This window comes from Ornithodoros turicata, chromosome 9, assembly GCF_037126465.1.
Source record: "Ornithodoros turicata isolate Travis chromosome 9, ASM3712646v1, whole genome shotgun sequence".
Lineage (NCBI taxonomy): Eukaryota > Metazoa > Arthropoda > Arachnida > Ixodida > Argasidae > Ornithodoros > Ornithodoros turicata.
Window position 1 is genome coordinate 15,639,450 of NC_088209.1, and position 26,902 is coordinate 15,666,351.

Consider the following 26,902-nt stretch of genomic DNA (forward strand, 5'->3'; position numbering starts at 1 on the left):
AATTAAAGATAGCCAAGTCAGTTATCTCGGCCAGGGAAAATCGCGGGGGCTACGAAAGCAGTTGGAATCATGGTGCATAAAAAAAGAAAAAAAGAACAGATAATACGATAAACAAACATCGGAGACCTCTACTTGATTGTTAGGGTTTAATGTTTTTTGAAAATTGGGGGCAAAAATCTGGCTTTATTTCAGGAGCGTAAAATAGGGTAAAATAGGGGATACTGGGTGGAACAGCAGATTTTGGGGTGGAAAATAGAAGAAAAAAGATAGCGTTTTTCAGATTTTAGATCAACACGATATGCGGAACAGCTGTGCTGAGTCTCCCAGCATTCTTCAGTGCCTGTATTGGTGGCTCAATTAGCACTTTGCAAGTTCATTTTCGTTTTTCTTTTTTTTTCGAGATGTTACCCTAAGTGATGATGATGATGATGATGCAAATCGGGGGTGTAAAAACGGGTTTATCCTAAAAAACAGGACCCTATAGTATATGTAGCAACATTTGTTAACCACTTTTATCATTTCTGATGGTGGAATTTGAATGAATTCTAGAACGTCAACCTGACCCTGGGCCCGCTTGCACGAAACGAATTTAGTGTAACACTTAACGAGCTTCCCACTTAGTGTAGTGCTGGAGCTGTGCTTATTTGTTGTATACACTGGTGTGTTGGATTTTAAAGGATTTGTCTACCCGGCATTTGTACTATTTTTAAATAAAAGTGGTACAGAAAGAGCCATGTCTTCTTTTATGGACTGATGTCCAACAACATAAGCAAAACCATGGCGTAAAATTTGACACAACGACGACTACGACACAAATGCAACTGCCTCTATCGGCATTTTATTTCTTCCATGAGCTGACCCCCTTTTATAGCTGACTTATCGCGTCTGTTAATCTTTTGCTCACGTTCCTAAAAATTCACGCTCCTGGGGGCTAAAAATTAACATACAGTGTCCCGTACACATCACAGTTATGTCTCCGCTTTTTAGTGCATTACATTTAACAGCGTGATAATTAAGATGTGCTCACCTTAATCCTCACAATAGTTACAATGGTAGCTAGTTATTGGTAATGGTTAATCATAATGGGTTACCAAAGTACACGCGAAGACCAGTGTGATTTTGTCTGACACTCTGTGTGCAAATGGAATCGACACATAATATTGCTGGGGCACCCCGGCAACCATTTGCTTCCTATTGCTCAGTTTTTAGAAAGGCTTATTTGCACAGCCCCAGCGTCCTCTGGTCAACACGTTTTGTCAGTTGCTTTTGTGCTTGATACTTTGGACGGGGACTTGTACTGGTGATGCTGATGCTTGTGACAATATTGATGATGCCTTGTACCGATGCAGTGGCACAGTCTATCTCGAGAAGAACAATCGAAGTATTACGAAATGGCCCGTAAGGAACGGCAGCTGCACATGCAGCTGCATCCAGGGTGGACGGCCAGGGACAACTACGCCGTCAACAGCAAGCGGAAGAAACGCAAGAAGGATAAGGCACAGGATGGAGGTTAGTTTCCACTGCCGACCCACTTTCTCCGCGAACGAGACTGCGACGAATGCGTAAACGTCTGATGCGTTTCATCGTGTGGCATAAAAGCTTCTGTGCGCAGTACAACATTGTTTTTGCAACAAAGCAAGGGGAAGTGAGTGAAGTCAGCAGCTTCATTATAACTTAACTGGCAACATGCAGAAAAGGATGAACGCAGGTTGGAAGGGATTGCTACCTGATCAAAACATACATTGCATACGTAACGTAGTGCACGACGGCTGCGAATAAGTGTCTGTAAATTAACAGCTTCCGCTCGTTGTATTCATCAACCATGCTGCATTGACGTAACACACACACACACAGTGCCGGATTTAGGGGAGGGCAGACGGGGCACTTGCCCTGGGGCCCCCACCGCAAAGTGGCCCCCACTAGTAAAGGTTTTGTCCAAGGGAAATCTGTTTTGCATGCCTGAAACGCATCTCTGAAATGGAAACTTGGTAAAAATCTGTCCTCCATCCATGCATATCGACCCCGAATAACACATTGGACAGACATAGAATACACGAGGGAGCCCCACAGCACAGTGCTCAGGGGCCCCCACCGCTGTAAATCCGGCACTGCACACACACGTAAATTAGGAGCAGGACTGCGGAAATTGCCTTACCGAACTGGTCGAACCTGCGCATAAAACAGGGCATTACCATACAAGTGGTTACTTTCGCCGTCTTAATACTTCGCAGTGGAGGCAAGTTTGGGGAATATATTGCAAGGCCCTAATTTCGCTGAAAAATTGCATTCGCAAAAATTAAGTCCTCGGAGAAGTGACTACTTACCATAATTTTTTGTGTTTAACGTGCATGTTTTACACTAAAAAAGTTGGAAAAATGGGCTGTGCGTGTTATCTACGCGTGCGTGCTATACATCGACACTTTTCCGCATAGGACCGCCAGTGACCTCATACGACACGCAGGGTGATGACGGGTCAAAACTCTGTTGAAATCAACGGGTGCATGTTATACATGATGTGCGTGATACACCGAAAATTATGGTATGCAGTATATTATAACTGCAGTACCTTATGGACCTGGCCACATAAAAATAAATTTATCGAAGTATCTCATGGGCTTGCTCCGCAGTCCCAGCTGTTATGTGCTCTGTCTGTCTGTTTTGAAATAAAAGAGAATCAGGAAGTTAATGCATGCAATAGCCACAAGGGACTCCCCCCTGTATGTTACAAGGGTATCATTAGGACTTGAGAGGATTACCATTGTGGTTTGGTCCTTTGGCAGGGCCCAGACAGCACTTGCTTCATGTGTTGATGATCAGACCTGCACAGGCGTCGATACACATACACAGATGTTTTTTATTATGTCAGTATAGTGTATTCTATCAGTACTAGAACATGTCTTCTGATTCCTGGTTCATCGTCACCATTAGGATGTGCGTTTTTCAAATTGGGGTGTCTTTGTAAGGGGGATACTAACCTAAAAGAACTGACATACAAATGGAGTGTGCACATCCTTTGTTAGGATTTTGTGTCCTTTGTTAGGATTTTTACAATGTGTGCCTCATCCTCAGTGATACTCAGTCTCAGTGATTTCATTGAAGACATTCAGTCTACAAGTCAGTGCAGGAACTCAAAGCTCTTACATTATAGATGCGTCAGTATAACCTTTCCAGTGCTCTCACTGTGCACATGCTTGTTATTTTGCAAACAGATGTTGGATGGTCTGTACAATCTGTACCTGTAATTTGGGACATTGTTAAAGTGATAGAAAATGTGAACTACACTGTACAGTTTTGCACGAAACACATTACCATCTGCTTTACCTCACTCACATACCCTCGCTTTCTGTCGCAGCGGAATTAGTCGCATCTCTCTTCTCACCATGCCTACACATGCGTGAAGCTAGCACGTGCAATCCAGGACCACCACACACCACATGTTTTCGAGTATCATATCCAAACACTTACAATGTTACTTAGCACTACCAAAAAATTGGATTTGCCTGATTCTAATCATGATTGGATCGTCAAACCACAATCATGGGTCTTGCCCCTTCCCACCTCGGATAAATTCACCAAACAGACATCAGTGTGTGTACAACTTCTCTCTCTCTCTCTCTATTTTTTTTTCAACACTGTAAGTGCTCCAATGTTAGCTTTGTTTGACACTGTGTGCCACTAAGTGAGGGACACGTCCAAGAACACACATTAGTGACTGCTTGCACCTCTCTTGACCTGTCCTTTCCGAGAGTTCTGTGCCTAGTCTCTGCATGCTTCCTCATTTGCTGTGAGAGATCACTGAGAGAGGCTTCTTTGTTTTGTCACACTCTTGACATGCAGCCGTGGCTAGCTCACTTGCAGTGTAAGTAATATTTTACTGACGACTCTCACCCTCCCTGTAACTTGTGTTTTGTTTCTTCTCTTTTTGTTTGTTAAGCATCTCTTTTGTAGACACTCACAACACAACATTCCTGTTTGCTGACATTGGGTGCGTTAAGTAGGCACCCCGGGGCGTGGGTGTTTCAGACTCCACTCACTTAAGGCGACACAAGCGCCACCTGCGCAAACGGGAGTGTGAAACTCCGGGTCGCTTTTCACTATCCCGTTTCATTTGGGTGCGTGGAAGCAGACGACGAGCGCCTGGGTGATTGAGATTTTTCGTGACATGCCTCCTGTCGGGCTCCGACGGGACGGCCTTCGAAGTGTGGGCTCGGAAGCAAAATACAGATTTACTATGTTTCTCAAAGCTCCCATTTCAGGAAACTGTAACCGTAGCTGTCTGTTTTTATAACTGTTAACATACTTTTGTACTAGCGGACAACCTCCACACGGACATCGGTGGTTATTCGCAGGAAATGCAGTGCTTTAATGCACGCATCTTCACGCGATGCAGTCATCTTCATGGTAAACAGCTCCTATGGCATCTATTAGAAATTTCCGTCTTTTCCCATTTCACTTGGCTGTTACAAGGAGAAGTCTTCCCAACAGCCATCGTCTCTTCCAACGTCGCTATGGGTCCAAACTAAATGAACGTGTCCTCCCTCTGTGTACTTAGAGCCTGAAGTTTTCGGGAAATATTTTTTTTCTAAATTCGGGGAGTAAAAATCGGGCAAATAAACAAGCGCAGAAAGTTGGGCTAGTTGGTGAGACAGCATACTGCAGATGTTGACTTGTGTTTGTCTGCTTCCTTCTGTCCCTGTCTTCCTCGTCCCAACATCTGCAGTAGGCAAATAAACATGTGCTCTAAATTTATGCAAATTCGGGTGGAAAAACTTCCAGCACGCTAAATTCGGGGAGACATCGGGCTCAGTTACTCAAACTGGTTTGGTACAAATGGTGATGCAACTGTTGCCAAACAGCCTAGTGTCCATTCCTACAGACGACTCAGTGAGGGCAATTTGCCGGGTAAAAATCGGGTTTCACCCTAAAGTGTTTCGACCTTCAATTCGGGGTGCAAATTCGGGGAAGAATCGGGTTAAACCCCAAAACTTCAGGCTCTATGTGTACTGCATGAGCAGACAACAGGAAACGGCACCAGCGAGCGAGCGAGCGAACGAGCAGTATAGCGCTCCAAAGTTGCTTTTTGCTGCTTAGTGGTCGCTCCGGGTGACTCGTACTCCCGATTTGAGTGCATCAAAAGAGGGGAACCTACTTAACGCACCCATCGAAAGAAAGAAACAAACAAGGCACAGCACACTGAACCCAGCCGCAATTCGATTGTACATGGATATATTTTGTTATCTTTCAGTACGTTCGTCTCTCTATTTCTAATGCTACTTGCAGGGCAAACTTTATAAAATATGAGCTACCCGCTTACCCACGATGTCAAACTGTACACCACCATTACAGCACTTTTTAATGTTTATTATTATCATTAAATTGAATTGAATTATATTATTGTCATTAGTTTTTACTGTACTATAACTGTATTATTACTGCACTGTACTTTACTGGTAAATCAATTTACCTGTGCTCTCACATTTTCTACTACTATCAGTTGTAGAGCTGGAGGCACACAAAATATGAACTACAGTCAGTTTTTTTTTTTTATTCCTTTGAGTCTCTACTTCTTAAACAGTAAAGTACTCAGAGTTTAAGCAAATACTTAACAGATAGCTAAACATAACTGACATTATATCGTGGAAGCCCATTTTGTTAAAACTATGTTCACTTAAAAGTAATGGTATGTTCTTTTAGTCTGTTTTGAAACACGTTTCCTGTTTTGAAACACGTTTCCTGACACTTTGCATGCATGCTTCTTCGCCTTCTTTTAGCACACTCAGTGTTACCTGGTGCAAGCATTTCCTCTTGCTTTGTTGTCGGAAATCTCGTAGGTGCTTTGCGGGACATGCATGTTCCCAGAATCGTTTCTTGCAGTGTGTGTGTGTATAATGCTCAGTACTAGTGCACGACACTCTCCTGGAAAGGACAGGAGGAAGCCCTCAAAAGTATTCTTAGTTCTTGCCTTACGATGCAGCTGACTTATGTTGTAAAAATGGTAGAGGGAAATATTTCTCAGCAATGAATGGCACCACAGCCCGAAAAGTGCTGATGCCAGGGTCTGAGCCTAAGCGTCTGGCACCTTTTCCCCTGAGTTATTTGAATTTCACATTTTCTTGGGCGGTGGATAACTATGCGTTTGCGTCACCCTTGGACGGAGCTGGCCTCGGCTAATTCACGTTGATGACACTTTTGTTATTGCAGACAGCAACAACCCCAAGAAATGCAGGGCAAGGTATGGCTTGGATCAGCAAAGTAGCTGGTGTAAGCCTTGCCGGTAAGTTTCTTTCTCCTGACTAATTGTAGATGCAATGGAGGCTGACTGTCACTCTTAGAGGGATTGTTAAGCGACTCTCTTGCTCTTGGAAGGATCATGTTGATGATGCAGGGATTTCTCTGTTGAACATGCCAGGCAAATTCCTGTGCCAATGCGATCGCATGTTTGCAAGTTGTTGCGCAGCGAAAATCTGGCGCTGCGATTGAAGCAACTCTCACTCTACAAATATAACACGCATTATCGTAGCAAATGACAAACACGCGTCTTGAAAGGTACGACACATACCTGTTTCTGTGGTAACTGCACGCTCCTCCACTGGAAAATTCCCCATTTGGTTTATTGCTTTGTCTATTGCTTTGTCTATTGACACAAATATGGCTTAGAGTACTGGATATATGGACTGCAATATTGCATATAGTGCATAAAAATGTGCTGCTACCGAAGATTTCTCAACCGCTTCAAGATAGTATATCTGTCTGCGCTAAGATTATAAGCTATGAAAGCTTCTATTCTAAGATTGCACAGTTGATCGAGACGCCCCCCTCTTTTTCCGCAGGCGGAAGAAGAAGTGCATCCGCTATCAGGATGGCCTCGACAACACCGAGAGCGAAGACAACATGGGTTCCGTGGAAGCGCCTACGCCCGAGTCGCATTCAAGCCATGGTGGAGGAGACGCGACGACCACAAGTAGCGGCAGCCCGTGCACAAGCTTAGGCACACCCGAAGACCCCCTTCATGGAGCCCCCGAGCTGAGCCTATCCAGTCCCCAGCCTCTGCGGGTGCCCTCCGTGAAGGCCGAGTGCTGCGCGGGGCTCAAACAACACCACCCGCTCAGCATTCAGCACCTTACGGGTCAACCACTGTGCAAACGCGAGCCCGATGACTGTGTCATCCTCACCCCACCTTCCACGGACTCTTCGACAACAGCCATTGTGCCGCCACTGCTCACAGTTACATAGTTTTACGTCGCGTCTCCACCAGGGTTCATGGGTTACTGTTTTCCCCCATTTAGAGTGTCATGCAGCTGTATATCATGCTCCTTGGACCGCCCGACAATTGAGTGTGCTGTTGAAGCGAGACTTCTCACCACAGTTTGTCGGTTTTCCACACGGTCATCTCCAAGGCAGCTGTCACACGACCCTTGTTGCTGCAACAACACGTGCCAATCGGTTGTCCGCTTGCCGCGGCGGCGCTGCTGCTGTGGCACCATTTATTTCCTGAAACGGCTTCCGCGATTATGGAAACACAAGCCAACAACAACCTCCCTAGTGGAACACTACTACGTTGCCGGAACGTTGCTGCAGTGTTTCCTTCAAACGTTATCGGAACGTTGCTGATGTCCTCCTCCTGTCAGATACGTTCTGACAGTGTTACCAGAAAGCGTTGCTGCAATACAGTGATTTGTCCAAACCCCCTGCACACCCCTTAACATCTTCCCCCTCCCTCACCATCTGCAGGGGTGCTCTTCTTATTCTGGCACAGACACGTGTCTGCAATGGTGAATAAACCAGTTATAACGTAACTGTGCTTATACCCTATGCATGGCAGTCGAGTGACCATCACATTCAGCTGCAAAGTGGGACGTTCAAACAACGTTAGACAGGAACATTCCTCGAACGTGGCTCGTTCACGTTGTGGTACATTGCTGAATGGGTAGGGCCCACTTTTGACAGCACTGCAGCAACATTGCCAACTGTTTACAAATTGCATTGCACATCAGACAACATTGCTTCAACGTTGCGGCAACAACGTGTGCTACTAGGGGGTCAATAGCAACGGCTGACTGCCGACACATGGGCAAAGGCTTATGTACCGCCCTCAGGAAGCGCGCGTGGAGCACTGTTCCCCTATTGGAGCAGTGTTCCACTGGAACTTTTTGACCTCTGTACATATGATGGTTGTACCAAGTTGACTGTGGTATCCAGAGTGCGTAACAGTGTTTACCGACAAAGTTGTATCCATGTTGTACATAGTTATGGGATGCGCAAAACCGAAAGCAGTTCTCATTGTACAGCTACTGCCAAACCATCACATCTTTTCTGTTGTTACGTCTAATTGTTACCCCACTGGTGGGTCTGGCTGTTCCCTTGTTCACTCATGTGTGTGTCCTACTACTTCTGTATGCAACACGATAGGTACAAGAATCAGGACCGCTCATAAGATTAGGGAGTTTACGACCGTAATTCTCTTTGCGCAGAGGTCGCCATGCTGCACCGTTTTTTTGGTGCAGCGGAAAAGGCGGTCATTCAGCGGGGTGCTCATAGCGTTTGTTTGACCAGTAGCAACTGCGCGCCGTCTCCTTTCACGGTTATCCCTTTGTTTATCTCCCCCAGGAGAACTTGGCAGCAGCTGCAGCAATTTTTTTAACCTGCTGCGAGGCTAGAGATGACTTGACTCAAAATGCTGCTATTTAGTCGTTAGTCTTCCACATGACAAACAGTATTGCGGTAAACATTTTTCAATCTACGTGCAGCTAGTTTTGAGAAGAACTCTGTTAGAAAGCTGGACAATAAGGATGTGGATTGCTGCTGCTGCTGTTCACACAAAAGCTGTGTGTCGCCTACCCTGTATGCACTGCACCGTAGACCGCAGGGGAGCACCCGATTGCTTTGCCAGATCGCTGCGAGAATAACCCAGCAGCGGGGCTGTCTGCTCATGAGATAGGGCCCTGTGTTTTAGGGTTTTACATCTTTTTTTTTTGTAAATTGTAAGCTTTTTTTACTTTTTAATTAAAAAAAAATTTTAAAAAAAAATTTTGTATTTAAAAAAAAATTTGTAATCTTTTTTAAAAATTTTTGTGAATTTTTAAATTTTTTTAATTGTAAAAACCTCGTCTTACACCAGGAGCTGCGAAATAAGGTGATCTTGGTTGGGAGAGCAGATTTTTTTAGAGGAACATACAAAAAGGAGCACTTCTCGCATTTGAGATGAACACGAGCGGCCGTGCTAAATGTGCAGCACCTGGGGGTTCAAAATGCGTCTCGCTGGGTGCGGCTCTCAAACACAGGGTTCTATGCATTCAGTGTTGCTAACTGTGGGCGCATTTGCTTCTCGGCTAGGAACCGTGGCCGTGTGAACGTCGGGGGGGAATCAGCTCAGATATGGAAATCGACTCAGTCACAAGCATCTTTTCACAGTCATTGATTGTTCTCCCTCTTGATCTCAGTCATAAAATAGAGGGGCAGGAATAGGGTCCCCAAATAGTCCAATGTCCACCGGGTCTTGACTGCGTTGAGCGTAGTGTATCATGTTTTGGTTAGCCATCACTTTTACTGTGGGTGTCTGCATTATTTTCCTTTGTTTTTAGATGTGATTTTATAGAGCAGTTGCTTTTAATAGACTGAACACTGACGAGGGTGTGTTTTTTAGCAGACACAAACACTGTATAGTTCCAATAAAAAACAAAAAGTAAAAAGAAAATGTAGGAATGGACAGTATGGACGGAGTCGAAGGGAAAAAAAAAAAGCGAGAGCGTACGTCTCAGTAGAGTCTTGCTGCAATGACGTCATTTCGTAACAAATTTTCGGGAAAACAAAAACTCAGATTTTTCTAAGAGTAAGGTACTTCAGAATCATGGTGTTTGTATGTAGGATTTTATACCTATAACTATATTGTTGCAATAATTTGACCTCATCTCATTATGCAAACGGAACATCATTACGACATGAATATAATTTTTGTTGCACCAAATCAAAATGTTTTTCTTTTTTTCGTCCAAGAAAAAGTATTGAGACTATTTTCCAACGTATTTTTCTGCTGTGGGATAAGCTCTGATTTTTGAGTATGTGCAATTGAGAGTGCTGTAATTAGTGTGCAAGAAATAATTCTGTTCTCGTCACTTCTGAAACCAAGAGACCAGCAATTTGTGTTTTATTTGAGCATTTTTGTGCAATGTTGCACTTGTTTTCATACACACATCTGTAGTATTTTATTTTGTGATCATCCATTTCATGTGTCGAAGAAGTCGGTGTCGTTTCATTTGTGCCAGCATTCTCATGTCAAGACTCCTATGTCATAAATCATGTGTTCGGACTGGGCAGCGGGCATGCACCATCGAAGTAACCACCTGTCAACCATTTACGATACATTACGAACGTGAGCTGTTTTTTGACAACTCTGTAGATGGAAAAAGCACCCATGGCAAGCAGTGAAATTGCACTCTTCTCGAAACATGACACCCATCTCTTAAATGGCGTTGCCATATTAAAATTATAGAATATAAAAAAATTGAAGTAATACTAATACTTTACGAATACTTTAGGAATGAATACTTTTAATGACCTAAAAGGCACCTGAAATACGATCAAAAGTAAACGAGACTTTTGTAATTTCACCTTGCTTGCTCTCATTGCCGCAAATTAATTTGCGGCGTGATCAGTCATGTTTCTTTTTCTTTTCTTTTTTTTTCTCATTTTACACTCAGCAGCAGAAGATCATAACACCTGCCTTTCCACCACATAAGCTCTCAAATATGGAAGCATTAGCGTCGGCATGCCAGGCCCCACTTGCCTGGTACACAAAACTGATGGCAAACATTGCCAGATCCCCCACTCCCTCCCATTGTGTAAGTGCATGTGTGTTTGCACATTTTGGAGAACCTTGCAGCCACCAGTAGTGGTGGAAACCAATCTGCATCATGTGTGATGAACAACTTTATTTAATGATGATTGAGAAGTTTCACTGAAGTGTGCCAAGCACCCAATCCGAACACATTTTGCAACAGAACTCACGACGACAATGCCGACCTTGATGTTTTCTGGGTTAGTCTTGGCCATAAGGAGGCACTGTTCTGTATAAAATAAAGATGTACAGTTTTCCTGAAATGCATGTTACCTCTCTTTCTTTGCATAAAATAGAGTACAGAAACACACATGCATCACACTAGTATATTTACATCAACATATTTAATGTGTACATATCTACAACGTATTAACTTTATGCAGGCTAGGAGCTTTGTTACGCAAGTTGTTGTACATAGTAAATTCTCTTTACAATGATTAAAGACTAAAGAAGTTGCTTGTACAGAAATGGACAGACAAGGCAGAACTGTTGATCGACATGGTGCACTGACCTGTACGACCAGTCTTTGGCGTATTTAAATATGGTATATTTACACGGCTGCTTCATTTTTAGGAGCACAATCATAACTGACAACCATGTGCTGATATCCACATGCAACACAAAACAACGTGTCTTTATTTGGTATTATGCGGTCATAATATTTATAGATTGACCTAAGCGTTGCAAAGTTCAAACTGTGTACAAGGAACGGATGGTACACTCTGGATGATCAGTCTGCAGGTTGGACAAGATTGGACAGCACGAGCATGTCTACACTCCTCTAAACAAGCATTTACATGCATCTGGACATCATTAGAACCGAACGAGTTGCCATGTTTATATCACGAACATCGAGATAGTGTTGTGTTCGTCTTACCTTGGCTTATAAATCTCCCTTGCCCTTCAGACATAGGAAAGTATTACATAGTACCTCCGAACAATGAGCTCTCCACATCTGTGGAATGTAAATATGTGCACAGCTGCGAACAGCACATTCCCACAATGTGCAAGTATGTGCAAGCACATCCAGAGTAAAGCTCCAGTCACCTTCCAGTCACCTTGCGGGTAACATTCTGTCATATCGACAGTCTTAATTTTGACTCGCAAAAAATTTCCAAAATAACAGGACAGAGGGTTTATATTGGTTGAAAGGGGACCTGACAAAGATGTGTAGGTGCATAACATCTGGATAACGAAGTGAAAAATAATGCATCATAATTTCAATTCGAAACCAAGCGTGAAGTCGGCTAGTTTAAAGCATCCCTATAATAGACTTCTTTGAAAGTCAGTGCCAAATAACGTCTCAAGTCTACACTTTAGAAAGATAAAAATCTAGATTGGATAACCAAGAAGCACTCCTTGCATGCAAGTACTTTGCAAAGTGAATTCAGAGCCCTTGGGAAGGTTCAGAGAGTGTCATACACATGGCAATACATATTTTTCATGTACAAAAAAATATTTATTACAGGAACCCTTTGGTCTACTGTAGCATCTGAGGGCATTTAATTAGCCCTAATAATTAGCCTAAATAACCCTCAAATTTGAAAATGCTTTTTTCAAGGACGGGGAGCCACTGGAATTTTTCACAGTCCCTGAAAACCCTCGATTTTGCATATTTTTCTCGTTCTCACTGAGCTGCAGGGCAAATGCAGCTTGTCCGGAACTAGTCAAAATTAATATAGTTGTGAAAAACGCAAGGAGCCAGCAGTCGCGGAAATCGGAAGTGTAAGAAATGAACAGCACCCTCTATTGCAGTCACCAGCCTTCCATTCTATCCCGTGATCTTGAGTTCGGAAGTCATCAATCATGTCTGCGAACGCACCACTTCTACGCAGTCCTAATGTACTCTCTCGTGCGATACCTTTAGCTTAGAAATGCTTCCGTGAAATATTAAAGTGCAGGCCATAATCCGTGTTTTATGTCCCGGATAGCATGACTGCTGAACCTTGAAAGGTCCTCGAAAGACCCTCGAATTTCTGTTCCAAACATTTAATGGGGCAAAATATGACTCTCGTTCTCAACTCAGCAACATGTGCGCAATCATCAACATCCAGTTCACCAGAAGTAGGATTGCTCCTATGCGAGGGTCGCGGGAGTGCTGGTGACTCCCGATATTATCCTGGAAGAGCCTTGGGCTTACAGCATTCTGACCCAGATGAATGTTACAGTACAACGTCAGAGGATATGCATTGTGATATTAAAGTAATATATTCCCATATATATTCTCCAAAAGTCTCGTCTAGGTAATTTGTGTTTTTTTAGTACTGCATTGTCAAGGTATTTACCACTTCCTCTTACCCAGATTCTTACTCTCATGGAGAGTCTATCTTATTTAGAGACATTTTAAGTATAATTTGAGCATAAGAGAGCACATTTTAGGAGGATAAAAAAAAATTGTTGGATGAATCCATATTGGTTAACAATTTAAAAGCAAGTTCCTTTTAATTTTGTTTTTCCAGCCCATTGCGGTGTCGAAGGGAATGAACAGGACGACAGCGACATGCCTCGACATACCTCTCGTCAAGATGCTCCATTAATTCATTGAATGCGCCTCGATGCGGCTTTTACAGCGCAGCGGCATTACCGCTTGAGACAAGTTTACTCTCCTCAATGCTGTCACTTCGGTGCTGTAGAAGATCTAGAGCACGTTCATCTCCATTGCCCACACTACCAGCCTTCCCGAACCGTACTCTCCGCATCCCTTAACGCCTCTCGCCCGCTCTCTCTCTCACAAAATTGCTTGGTCCCTGGCCACATCCGGCACACCAACGCACTGCCCTCAAAACTCTCTTGACGTCTCTTGGATACTGTAGGACTTCGGTCCTTATTGTGAAGGAGCTCATTATTTCATTTCCCGCATCACTACCAGCAATGGGGTAGAGTATCGCCCCTGGCCCCATTCATCATCTCACAATAAAGTTGTTGTTGTTATTGTTTTCTTATATGGCTTACTCAGAAAGACAACAACAAACAAACAAAAAACGTCCACTTGGAAGCTGAGAAAATTCTGTTCGCCTATGTCACAGCATTCAGGTCCTCTATTCTTGTGAGTCATTAAAGAGTCTGAATATGAGACAATTGATGAACCTTTTCAGTGACTTCCATCTTTCATCAGAGAGTCTGTTGGCAGACCGGCAGGGATGGAACACTGCACACTTGAACGCAGAAACATGCATGCCATGGATAGCGATGCAAGCGTCATCAGTGATTTGTGGTATACTGGTATCGGTATGATAGCACGTAAGAGGAAAGGAGCTGTTGCATCTGTGAAGGCATGCATCATTTTGCTCTTCAAGGCACTACATACAGCACACTGTACCTTGAAAGGCAACTGTACTTCATGCTTTCCAGATTGCAGTAGCAGATTCCTTTCAGGATGTAGTGCGGATGTATTTGTTTCTATACTTTATGCACGTAAGGGGGCAACATTTCAAAGTGAGATACGTACAGACGGTTTCTACAGTGGACCCATGCTGGGCTGTGAATTACCCCCTTATCTTTGCCTTTCCGAGTGGACAGACACTTCGTTGCGAGGTTTCTCCTAACTTTACCCTTCCTCCAGTGCAGAGACAAACTGTCATAGTGTAGTATTTGGTTGTTTCAATAAGCCATGTTCTGCAATGCAGTTATTCGGGGAACAGATTATGGCAAAATGTTTCGTACGTGTTTTACGAAAGTGACGCGTGATGATCACAACTCGTCATGGAGATTTCTAACAGCTAGTTATTCCACAAGCAGTTCTGAGGTGTAAAAATAAAGCTGCCATTTATATTTCATAAACTTCTAAAATGCCCGGATTCTTTCCGCTTAGGTTTGATGCTATGCTACATTTAGAAAACATTTGTTGCAGGCATATTTCTTTCAGTCGACGCTGAAGCTTGCAACTCTAGGCGTAATAATGCTAGCCCCAACGCAGATCCATCACAAATGCTTCGTGGGGGGTGCAAGTTAGCTGTTGTTCCGCACCGACGTTAAGTCCTTACACCCACGAATGCTGTCACTTCCAAGAAATTCATGCGTATGCCCGTTCATTCTCAATGCTCCACCGAATTCCGCTGTTCAGAAGTGACGACGTACGCTGAAGTAGATGCAGAGCACAATGACTAGCAAGACGGCACCGACCACAATGTACAAGATGAACTTGTTCTGCAGGGCCCTCCGGATCATCCCAGTAAGCACGTGAGAGCTTTTCCCGATGTCGTGGTCGGTCTCTTTGAGCTGCGGAGACGCAGTGGAAAGTTGTTACAACACACACAACACTGAGTTTCTCAAGGCTGTACCTTTTCTCGTGCCCTCTTTATCGTGTCCCGTTGCGCACTGAGGTCCGTAAGAATCGCTGCTCCGATCTGTTCTGAAATTCATCAATGGGCACGTCAATACTCTCTGATGCCTCAGCCATGGAGATGCACAGCTAGTGCACTTTTAGAGCATCATAAGATGTTCATATTATGCAGTAAAAGTTGCCTCGTTTTTTTCTGTGCCCATTTGAAGGAAGCCATGCATTTAAACAGAAGCAGGTTACCATAATTTCACGCGTATAAGCCGCAGGACCCATGTCGAAAAATAAAAAAATCGAGCATAATCCATGGCTAATACATGTGAAATTATGGTATGCCTTAATGGCTGCTCCCCATTCTCCTTCGCAGTCTATCCACGTGGGGAATACTGTCATACGGGAAACTGCACGTAATTTCCTGTGAAAGACATTCTATGACGTTTGCAATGTAAGCAAAATGTGGATAAGCCTTTATTTGACCTAAGGTTTCATCATTTTTGAATTCCAGGTTATTCAGGGGTTACATGGACCGGTAAGAACAATGTACTTACCAGTTTCAATCGCCAAACGGTGCCCAGCCTTGAGTTTATTCGTTGAGCGTTCCAAGCTTTCCGTGTTGTCCAACAGACACTGCCTCTGTCGAACGGAGAAGCATTAATACAGTGCGCAACGTGGAATATACTGACGTGGTCTTACTTCACTTGTTGACAGTCCCTCTGAATCTCCAAAAAGTTCGTCACGAGCTAACACATCGTCACTGTAGGCGATCCTGGCCCTGTGCTGTGGGACGACAATGACAGGTTGCATTCTAATAACACGGGCTTACTGCACCAGTTTTTAGGTGAAACATGAACACACCAGCTCTTTCTTTAGCTGAACAAGTTCAGCTTGATAGCTCTTGACCCTATTTTGAAATTTCGGGCGGACTGTCATTGGTAGCCTTTGGACTTCCAGTTCCATCTGTTCAAGCTGTGAAAAGCAGGATCGTGAATGGTCAGGCATATACATATTTCAAGCATTGACACAACATAACTCACTACTTCATGAGCTTCTTCTAGGTTCCTTTCCACTTGCGACACTATTGACACCTTGTCACCTATATAAACACACAGCAAGCAAAAAGGCGGATCAATTTACAGTGCTTCAGTGGTGTCAAATCCTAATGTAGGCAATAAAAGAGGGCTAACCTGACGGTAAATTTGGGATTTTTGCTATCTTAAACGTTATTTCGGAAGTAAGAGCAGCATATTGCTGCTCAAACGTCTCTAACAGCGACGCCATCTTTGTATATTACCCATAATTCCTTTACAAGTTTCCGTCGTCTGCTACTTCTGCCTCACGCTGGTGTAAGTTTTTCTGGATCGTAGGTACGCTTGCTCTTGTTTTTGTTTCTATAACACAAAGCATAGACATGGTTGGTTGATGTACCTCTGTCTCTTATTTATATTATCCGTCTCACGTCAGAGCAACATAAATTCAAAGTTGGGCGGCTGCTGCCTGCTGCCATCCAAGCGTCACATCCGGTCTTGAACAAGCGGATGTGACGTAGGGAACGTTCGGTAGCAAGTTCTGATTCCGCTTCCTTCTAAATTTCCTTTTCGGCCATTATTTTTCGAAGGTAGGTGCGTGTATTTGTAATCCTCTAGAATCTGCTTGATGTTAGAGTGATTTGCAGAGATTTAAGTGTTGTCAGTAATTGATGTTTCCAGTTTATTACATATGTATCAATATTTGCTGTAGGTACCAAAAATGGTGCAGCGTTTGACGCTTCGGCGGCGTCTCCCGTACAACACAAACTCCAACCGGAGAAGAGTGTGAGATCATTTTGTGGCTTTCAGCGTGAAAACAGATCAGTCGCATATGACTGTGGAACACATTTAGATTCTTGAAGCAGCGCATGCCTTGGTTGTTTAGACAGCTGCTCGACGTGTCGTTCCTGAAATTTCAGATCGAGAACTCCGGGAGGACGTCTCGTCTATCTGTACACCAAGAAGCTTGGAAGCGTACCAAGATGTGGTGACTGCAAGGAGAAGCTTCGTGGGGTGAGTGTTGCTCGCATTTCCCGCGACTACCGTCCAGTCTAATACCTTGCAGCAATGTACGGCTGCAAGGTTTCGCTCTGGACCAAAGCAATTCTCCGTCACCCATTTCTGTCCCTTGGTACCGCATCCATCGACAGAAAGAAGATAGAGATACAAAACTGTGCCCAAGCTCGGTTTATGATTGTCTTGCCCTATGGGATGTCGTGTAAGATGGAAATGTCATGCCTTCCAGATTACCGCTGCGAGGCCACGAGAACTTTCAGCACTTAGTAAGCGGCACAAGACTGTGACAAGGACCTACGGTGGTTCTCGCTGTGGGAAGTGCGTCAGGAGCCGGTATGTTATTTGAATTTAATGAAGACTAGATTATACATATGTCCGTTACAGTCGAACCTCATTAATATGACTACGACTCCCTGAAATATTCCCTATAATATCCCCTAAATATTCCCCCAAATATGGGTCATAAAGCGAGTTGCCACATTAACGAGCAGCATATGATATGGACCAAAGCTAGAAAGAAAACTTGTGTGTGACACATGCTGCTATCATTTACTGGAAAACAAGAGGCGTTGTTGAAGAACTTCTTAGTTCATTTGTGGAAGACATCCGATCGGATAAGCGTCTCCTTGGTTACATTTTCAAGCAGTAGTTTTTCCAATGATACTATTGCACACTCAATGGTAAACACATTCTGCATGTCATTCTGTCGCTCCCGTACGACTGCAGTAGGAAAGTAGCACCAGATGACCAAGACCACTGCTCTTTTAAGCTTATTTGCTTCTTGAAAGACAGCAAGATCACTTGTTCAACTACTGGGAGGCCAAGTTTGTTCAGTGTAGAGGTAACTTGATGCGTCAAGCTAAGTAATTGGAACGCGTCTATTGGCGCTGCTGCGCGCTGTCCACTAGACGCGTTCCAATTATTTTTCTCAAAACATCAAGTTATCTCTACGCTCAATGAACTTTGCCTCTCTGGTGGTCATAATATCCCGGATAGAATACACTTGTTAATCTCAGCCATTGTCTGATGAGTGAATTGTCACATTAACAAGGGCGATTTACATGGAAAGGAAGAGCAAAATTGTTTGAGAGCGAGCTTGTCAGATTAGTGAACGTGGTTCAACTGTACATCAAAATGTCTGCGTGGATGGTGCTGTATCGAAATGCGCAACGTTTTGTCCCACGTTTTGAGGGGCAGAGGGGAGTGGCGGCCACATTGAGACCGGGAGATGACACAGGTTCAAATCCTGTCACCGGCTGTGCTGTCCGAGGTTTTCCCTGGGTTTTCCGAAGACTTTTTTCAGACAAATGTCGGCACAGTTCCCCCTTGAAGTCTGCCCAGGACGCATACTAACCCCCCACTGTCCCCTAATCCTTCCTGCTGTCCTCTTTCCGTCTGTATGCCGCTACTAGCCACAGTTATTGAAGCAAAATGTAACCTGATATCCCCCCCGACCCTCTTGATGTTGCCGAAAAATATAACACAAAGTCTGGCACCAGCCGAATGAGAGACCCAAAACAGATATGCTACAACACCCTGTGCTAGGCTTACAGAATAAGGACACTATGCAGCGGTGTGCTTGCAATTCTGGCGCGCAACAGCTACAGCTACTAATCAGGACTTACAAAAAAAAACAAGCAATGAAGAAACAAAGAATTCTCTGTGTGAACATACTGTGTTGTGGAACAAAAGTGCTGTTCTGTTTGCACATGCAGTGGCAAACACGCTAGTTCTTTGGATTCCCTGTGACGTCAGCCGCAAGAGAGCGCCACTGTCGCTAGCAGTCTGCCGCAACGTTGTTTTCAACGTTGCTAGACCTCTAAAATAGCAGATAGCACTAAACAAAAACGGGAACCTTCGAGGGACCTACATCATGGTGGCAGTTTTGCTTTTTTGAAGCTAGTGCCCTCTGGAGGGGTGACGTTAGTTAATAGGCTCTGTTGTAGCTCACTCTATTAGCATAATGAGCCTTTCTAAAGGTGGGATGTCCATTATATCGGAGCATCCTGCAGCACTACTTGGCTGCAGAGATATCGTAATGGACGACAGCACATAGGCCTTGGGTCTGCTGATGTGTGCTGTTACAATACAGCTGCGATGGCAGGTTTTCCGAGCAACAGCTTCACAACTTTGTGGTTACACAATTTTCATGTAGCTCTGCAGTGTATTGAGTGCAAGAATTCCCTCCACTTTCAGCATCATCAGGGCTTTCCTGATTGAAGAACAGAAGATAGTTGCCAAGGTTCTCAAGGCAAAACAGTCTGAAGCACCCAAGAAAGCAAAAAAGTGAGCTGTACTCTGTTCCCGAATTAAATAATATTCACAAAAAAAAAAAGATGTAAGCAACTACATACTTTTTTTGATGACTGCCATTTTTCAATTACCCGTATACTGTTTTATATGTTGAAAATGCGCTTTGTCCCTCTCAAATGTTTGAAGTGTGGGTTTGTGTGAAAAGGTTTAAAAACTATCCGTAAACCGAGGATACGCGTAGGACCTTGAAAACCGTTTGTCCTGAAAGCAGGGTGTCGAACCGAACCCGAACCGAAAACCGTACCCGAACCATTAATTTTGCCGGAACCGTACCCGAACCCGAACCGAAATTTTCATGACACTGTTGAACCCGAACCGGAGCAGAACCGTAAAAAATAATAGCGGTAACCGGTTCGGACATAAAAGAAGTCAACATAAGAGTTCCTCTCAATCCCAGAACGAAGACACATTGGTATCACCATCACACGTCCACGTCATGAATTTCGGAAATTATCACCTAGCAGACAAACGAGGACGTATAGTAAGTATACTCTCAGCGTCTTTTTCACACGCTGAAGCGCAGTTGTCCTTGTGAGCGCCGTGTCTAGCGCACCACGCACGCGCTGCGGCGTCTACTCTTCAGAGACGAGGCGCCAAGCGGACGAATGAAACAGGAATGGAGTAGGCCAGTTATGTAGCTCTATGGGACGAATATGTGATTAAGTAAGCTCTCAACATTTCCCTTTACACGTGAGCAGTAAAAATTACACAAGTTAGAAACATGAGAAGTGGAGAAGCAGTGTACGCAGAACTGTGCCTGTTTGATTGGTTGTGGTTTGAAAGGTAAATGCAGTTCTGCTTATTGGTAGTGCAGTTGTGTCGCCTGTTGCCTTTGCCTTTGTGTTGTGGATTAACTAGTACACTGCTGTGAGCTCGGACATAGTAAGGCTGGCAGGCTTATTTTCGACATGCTTCCGTACGGTTTCAGATCGATTCACGCTGCGAATGCAGTCTGCCGGCAAGTATACCGTCGTCTATGTAACGCTGTCCATCTTATTAGGCTTCCTTTAAGTGTATCTTGCTGGCACTGTGCGTCTGAAAAAAGATTTTAGGAACAGAAAGTAGCAGGTCTACGACCGCTTCATCCATTTCTCCTTTCTCTCGCTAAAAGGAGTACCTGACCGCTAAAAACATCAATGCAGACAACAGCGGTACGCTATTAGCCACGCATTTCCTGATAAAAGCAGTTTTATGGAACATATAAAATAGCAGCGTTGAACCGGTTCGTGAACCGGTTCGAGGTTGAGAACCGGTTTGCGAACCGGTTCGATTTTTGGCATGGCCGAACCGGAACTGAACCGGAACGAAATCAAAGCAACGCGAACCCGTACCCGAACCGAACCCGTATTGTTTGCGGTTCGACACCCTGCCTGAAAGTCCATATTTCGTGGCCTTGGAAACGCTCAAATTTGGAGCCACCCTTGAGAACCCTTCATTTTGGGGAGAAGTTTTCTCACGATGTTCTTTTATGTAACGAGGGGTGCCACAGCTACAGTGTCCTCTCCTGTTTCCAAAACTAGGCATTCTTCAGTATGCGTTCACCTATTGTACCAAATGGTAGGCTGGCGTTTCCCCAGCTGGCCAATACCTGAGAGCTTCTGCATCTAGTACTTGTCTATAACGTTCCTTCTAAATACAGTCTGCTTGTACAAACGGAAATGCAGACATTGTGCTGGCCTGCGCATGCACTCACCTGTGCTCCTTCACACTCGCCTGGTAGTGGAAAGCCTGTCGGGGATGGCATGCTTTTGAGCACACTCGCATGCTTTTAGAGCAAACACATTAATGAAACATGAATCAGCTTCGTCTGCCTGCCGTGCGACATGTTATTGTGTGCCCCGCTGTCAATGTGAGATATGCCTCTCTGACTGCGGCGAATTGAAAGCAACAGCAGAAAAGCCGAAACGAGTGAAAATGCCAGCAAGGGTGTGCCTTCCTGCTAAAGGGTATCACTGAATATTGCCTGCAAGAGGTTTTGCTGTTATATTGCTTTGATGTTTTGCAATTATCTCTGGAATATTTCCTCTAGCACTAGCATGGAACTAGCTGCCTGGAAGTATTGCCCTAAAATGTTCACATAGGCCCGTAAAAATGCTTGCTTTGGAAACTGCAGTTTTCTTTTTTTTTTTTAGTCTGCTTGCCTTTTGCATCACTTTACACTACTACAGCATGTCCCTGTGCATGAGGCGAGGTAAATGGAAGAGGCTCGAAAACTTGTTTTCGGGTATAGAGTCAACCCTCGATTTATGAACACCCTCGGTTCCCCGAAAAATCGTTCATAAATCGAGGGATTCATAAATCGAAAATTCCGTTAACTGAGTACTATCGAGCAAATGGAACAGTATTTCCGAGTTGGGATTGTGTTTATAATGCCATATATTGTGTAATTTTGCTTTTGACCATGCCTTCTGCTGTATCAATCTCACAAAGAACAGACGTTAGCGCATTCACACTCTGTTTATTATGCAATACTAAATTGTTTAATTTTGCTTTGGACCATGCCTTCTGCTGTGTCAATCTTGAAAAGAAGAGATGTCACCACATTCGCGCTGGAATGGTCTCGGATTTCCTCCGGGATTTTAACCTCCGTTATATTAATCTCCGGGTGACAGCGACCACCTTATTCATCAACTGAGGTCAGGAACACTTGGTCACACCTTGTGCGACCCCGGAAAACCCGTTTGTTGTTCGGATTTCGAGGGGTTAAGAACCGAGGGTGCAATATCTGGAAAACGTTTGGTCCGTTCAGGCGTCATTCATAAGACCACGGAATAATCCCTTTGAAGGTTTCTGTGGACCTCGGAACGATCCGTTCATAAATTGAGGGCAGAAACGCTGGGCAACTCCTAGTTGGTTCCCAGAAATTCCGTTCATTATTCGAATATCGAGGTTCATAAAACGAGGGAAAAATGAATGGAAAAAGTTTGGTTCCCCGTGCTCGTGTTCATAAAACGACGGAATTCATAAATCGAAGGTTCATAAATTGAGGGTTGACTGTATCCCCTTTAATCGCACTTTGTCTCGTTTTGTCGTTGATGTACCTACTGTGCAGTAATGCATCACACCGTTTTTTTTTTTCCTCATTTGAAGCCCGACCATCGTGGGCAGGCCTTTGTCAAAAAGGCATCTGCCCAATGCTAATTCTTATTTTCTTTCATTTGTACCTGCCTGTTCCCATATGTAAGTTTTGTTAGTTTCCAAGTGCCGCAAGTTTCAATACCTGGGAAACTTCACTTTTGTAGTCTAGGAAGCAAGTAGGTCTAGCTGTGTTAAAGGTGGTGTCCAGACAGAAAACGCAGTCAAACTGAAGGTGCGGTAGGAGTATTGGGCACCTGAAATACATGGACCCGGAATATTTCGTTTTGAAACTGTCTGAAACGTTAGAAAATAAATTTAAAGCAGTCAGCTGAGCGATTGGGAACCTCGCCCGCAGTGCCAATTACGTCAACGGAAAAGGCGAAGGTCTGTTTCAACCGGAAGCTGGCAGTTGGTTTCGAATTCGCTGCTTTGATGTTTTATGAAGAAAACACGAACAAATTTTGTGAAACTTTTTTGGTGGTTTCTTCTTAGAAGGCATCTCCGTGTGGATATCATTACCTTACATTAACTTCAGAATTCCGGATTCCTCGCGGACACCACCTTCAATGGGATTAAGAACCTTCTTCTTTGAGCCACGGCTGAATAAACTACTGCAAATGTTTGTCACAGATCATTTTCAGCACACAAATGTTTGCTACTTGCCTGTAAAAAATCTTTTGGCATACAAACTACTGTATAAGTGGTTAAATTCGCGGGCTCGATAATTCGCGGATTTGTGAGAAGCCAGGATCAGGCAATTATTCGCGGAACCTTAAATTCGCGGTACCGCGTTGCGTCCACCCTGCATCTTAGGGACCATCCACCTTGTACTTCCTGGAAGAAGCTAATAAAAGGTATCGCCAGTGGGTAACTTGTTCAATGTGTATTCCTTTTGAGCACTTCTGACTGCAAGGGTTGCGAATAGGGGATCCTACTCGGCTTGTATCTGCGTCATTGCCGAACTGCCCCGTCATTCTTGTCATCGCGTCCAGCTGGCGCGATTGGCACTCGATAGTGATGCTGCAAATTTTCCAGAGGCCTATCCATGTGTGCATAAACGCTTGCTGGAGGATCCAGGCTTACAAGGAACTGGAATCACGGGACGCCTACATGAGGGCTGGAATACAGTCTCGAGTGGTAGCGGCGAACTGAACACTTTGCGAGGCAATGCAGTGTAATAGCGTAAGAAACCCTGTGTACATAAGTTGCCTCAGCGTCCTGGGCCAAACTTCTTGCAGATTTCATTCACATATTTTTCTGTGATTGGTTCGAATATTTTGCGGGACTTTAAATTCGCGAAACACGGGCCTTCGCGAATTTCGCGAAAAATAGGTCCTCGCGAAAATTACTACTTATACATAGACCCTGATGTTTTAGGGTTAAACCCGATTTTTCCCCGAATTTGCACCCCGAATTGAGGTTCACCTATCTAGGGTTAAACCCGATTTCTACCTGCAAAACTGCACCCAGGCTAGGCACCTCAAGGCATCGACATACTAGTTTCTCACAAAATATGCGACTGCCCCTTCTTTCTGGCACTCTGGATAAACGGTACAGTGAACGTTTATTCTACAATAATGCCCGATTTCTCCCCGAACTCAGGGTGATGGTAATTTTTCTGCCCGAATTTGCATGAATTTTCGACATCAATTTATTGACCTAATTTCTCCCCCCCTGAATTTGGAAAAATATAAAACCCGAAAACTTCAGGGTCTACTTATACAGTATCCTCTTATTGTGCTGGCATCGTCTGACTGTGAGCTGCAGAAAGGCCTATTGCGAACGATGACACATCTCTGAAGCACATAGTTTTCACAGCCAGCATATCAGACCCTCATTGAGTGCGACTCCCTTTTGTCTGAATCTTGCTTTATTGGAACAAACCACTGGTCCTTTTCCATTTCGTATCAACGGAATTGTGCCATATTTAATATTTTGTGCATACATTATTTCTTAATACAGGAGAACATCTAGAGGTGAACCTGTGTGTAGTAAAGATGCAGATGTAGTGTTTCCGATGTTTTGAAACCCCAACCATCTTCTGGTATTGTGAAGAACTGAAGATACTGATGTCAGGAAGTTTAGTAGTCTGACCAACACCACTATGAAGAGGTTCTACTGTCTGTTCTCTTGCTGTTGCACTGTTGGGAGCGAAACTTGGCACGTAACAAACAACACACCTTTATTGCTATGCTGTACAAATTTGGCAGTTTTGGACACACCAAGGCACATTCATAAGGCACATTGTAGGACTGTTTGCAATGTGGAGACAATTCCAACATAATTAATGTGAGAAAAGTAGGGAAAGTGGAACAATATCTAAGACATACAAGAAACACTAGAACAATGTCAAGTTTCTGCAAGAGAATAAAAACTGGTTGAACGATTAGGAGCATCCAATTTGTTATTGGCTAGCTTTCGTGCATTAGTGTGTGCCTCTTCAGGTTACAATATATACGCGTACTATATACTAAGACATTTGGAGAGGAGGAATTGAGCTAATGGACCATGATTGGTCCGAGCGAAAAAAAAATATACAAAAACTAAACAAAAAAATGCTGATATTGCCAAACATGGCAAGCCCGCTTTTGCCGGATATAGTTGGTCAACCCACTGCTCAGCTATATCGAGGCCGTGCGTAAAAAATTCATGCGTTCGAACATGACTGCTTGGGGTCTGGCAAAAACAGTCGTGACGAAGTGACCGCCCCAATTCACCATTAGTATGTATGCGTTCCAGGCAATGATTTCTGTAACCGCAGGAGTGGACACTGGTGCACGAAAGGTATTTGCTAATAAATTTGATGCTCCCAACCATTTGCCCAGATTAAAAATTTTTTTTTTTCAATATTTAAACATGAAATTTTGTGGTCTTCGTGTAGATTTTTGTCCCCGTACACGCGCAGGAAAAAGCAAAAATCGGGCTCTTCAAAGACTAGTTACCTTACCTGGGGGTTTTAATTCACATGGGGATTCACGGGCGTTTGTTGCACGCCCCTCTCCTTGCCACTGACTATCACATACATATCACTACACTGCTCTCAGAGGTATGGGACATGTGCTTTCTGCGATGTGAAATGATGCAACGCTAATTTTTGTGCTAGTACACAGAGGCACCATGTCTCTCAGACTTTGCATCAAACTCGCTCTGTTCAACTTGCTTCAACAAACTCAAACTTGCTCTGTTCCTCTGTTGCTCCGCAAGCATTGTGAAACAGCCCTTGATATACTGTACATAGCACTGACAAACAAGTAAAACAAAATGAGTAGACTTTCAGGACTAGCATTATGACTAGGAAGGTCTCCTCAGCCGTAGGATGGGGAAAACTTCTTTTGTTCGAGAGGGATGTTGATATCTGCGGATGAGTCTTCCTCCTCATCCTTTTCTCTTGCGGCCGCGAAGAAGTCCACCAGTCGCAGGAAGGGGGCTTCGAAGAGCAGGTGGCAAGGAACGCTGATGAGGATAGTTGCAAGCAGGTTCCATAGGACCTCCTGAACCTGTGAGGATTGCAGAAGATTGCAGAGTAAGTTGCTCACTCGACAGCAAATGTCTCAATTCAGCTGCTCAACGACGTCTTAAAAATGTCAGCTACAGCTTCTGAAGTATGCAAAGCGGTGCAACCTATTTAAATTTAAAATCTTTCTGAACAACTGTATCGTGGGGTGCCAATTTATTAGTTACATTTTTAGTTTTATTTATTTATTTATTTTTAGAATAGGGTGCATGGGAATAGATGACCAAAAGCAGAAGCGCTATTATGCACACAGCAGCCTCTCCACATGCATGGCTTATAGAATAGGGTTCTCATAACACAAAGTGAGGTACTGGAGCCCCTCAACTCAGATCACAGTTACAACTAGCTTTCTGGGATTTACAAAGAAAAAATAATTACAAAATAATCATCCTTTGTAGGCACGTTGCATTGTAAACATAAGCAGTATTGTGAAAAAAAAACACCTGATTCTGTCGTTAAATGTTTTGGCCATTTGCAGACGACACACTGTTGAAGATTCTTGACAGCCGTCAGAACAACACAAGCCAGTTCCGAGTCTGACCCGTCGTACTATTTTTTAAAATAGTGTGCACACCCGAAACTCATAGTTCAGTTGCAGCAACGCTACTTTCTTGGGGGCCGCAGAGAGCTTGGGTCCCTACCCTGAAACACTACTATCCTGCAGTTTTGAAAGCGAAGGAAGCACATCATAAGTAAGGCCCTCGGTTTTCTGCTGTGGCAAATCCAAAATTCCGCGGCACCGACTTGTAAATTCCACGTTTTTCCGTGGCGAGCTGTCCACGTCTGCTTGAAACGGGAAGCACTTAGCAGCAAAATAAGATGCAAAGCATTGTTGGGGTTCA

The 26,902-nt window shown here is 44.0% G+C and overlaps 4 protein-coding genes across 6 annotated transcripts in view; 2 read left to right on the forward strand and 2 right to left on the reverse strand.

Annotated features, from left to right (window-relative positions):
• The window catches only part of LOC135368185 (protein pangolin, isoforms A/H/I/S-like), a 164,054-nt gene extending 152,957 nt beyond the window's left edge, over positions 1-11,097 (forward strand). For all 3 annotated transcript variants that reach the window (XM_064601311.1, XM_064601313.1, XM_064601312.1), the window contains 3 exons: positions 1,350-1,509; positions 6,202-6,274; positions 6,831-11,097. In XM_064601311.1, the coding sequence (XP_064457381.1) occupies positions 1,350-1,509; positions 6,202-6,274; positions 6,831-7,233 (636 nt within the window). In that variant the 3' untranslated portion in view covers positions 7,234-11,097. The remainder of the gene's footprint in view (positions 1-1,349; positions 1,510-6,201; positions 6,275-6,830) is intronic.
• Positions 11,098-11,146: 49 nt separating this feature from the next.
• Positions 11,147-16,406, reverse strand: LOC135368187 (vesicle transport through interaction with t-SNAREs homolog 1A-like). Its single transcript, XM_064601314.1, has 7 exons — positions 16,298-16,406; positions 16,148-16,206; positions 15,969-16,079; positions 15,807-15,890; positions 15,662-15,746; positions 15,115-15,185; positions 11,147-15,052 (listed from the first exon to the last, which is right to left on the reverse strand). Exons 1-7 carry the CDS (start codon positions 16,389-16,391, stop codon positions 14,894-14,896), a joined length of 663 nt encoding a protein of 220 aa, XP_064457384.1. The 5' UTR covers positions 16,392-16,406; the 3' UTR covers positions 11,147-14,893.
• Positions 16,407-16,673: 267 nt separating this feature from the next.
• On the forward strand, positions 16,674-19,506 carry LOC135368189 (large ribosomal subunit protein eL34-like). The gene is made up of 5 exons (XM_064601316.1): positions 16,674-16,728; positions 16,851-16,924; positions 17,059-17,152; positions 17,385-17,488; positions 19,352-19,506. The coding sequence occupies exons 2-5, from the start codon at positions 16,860-16,862 to the stop codon at positions 19,443-19,445; spliced, it is 357 nt and encodes a 118-aa protein (XP_064457386.1). The 5' UTR covers positions 16,674-16,728; positions 16,851-16,859; the 3' UTR covers positions 19,446-19,506.
• A 5,205-nt stretch (positions 19,507-24,711) lies between these two features.
• Positions 24,712-26,902, reverse strand: part of LOC135368188 (nose resistant to fluoxetine protein 6-like) — a 28,938-nt gene continuing 26,747 nt past the window's right edge. Inside the window, exon 16 of the mRNA XM_064601315.1 lies at positions 24,712-26,043. Coding sequence (XP_064457385.1) covers positions 25,852-26,043 — 192 coding nt within the window. The 3' untranslated portion in view covers positions 24,712-25,851. The remainder of the gene's footprint in view (positions 26,044-26,902) is intronic.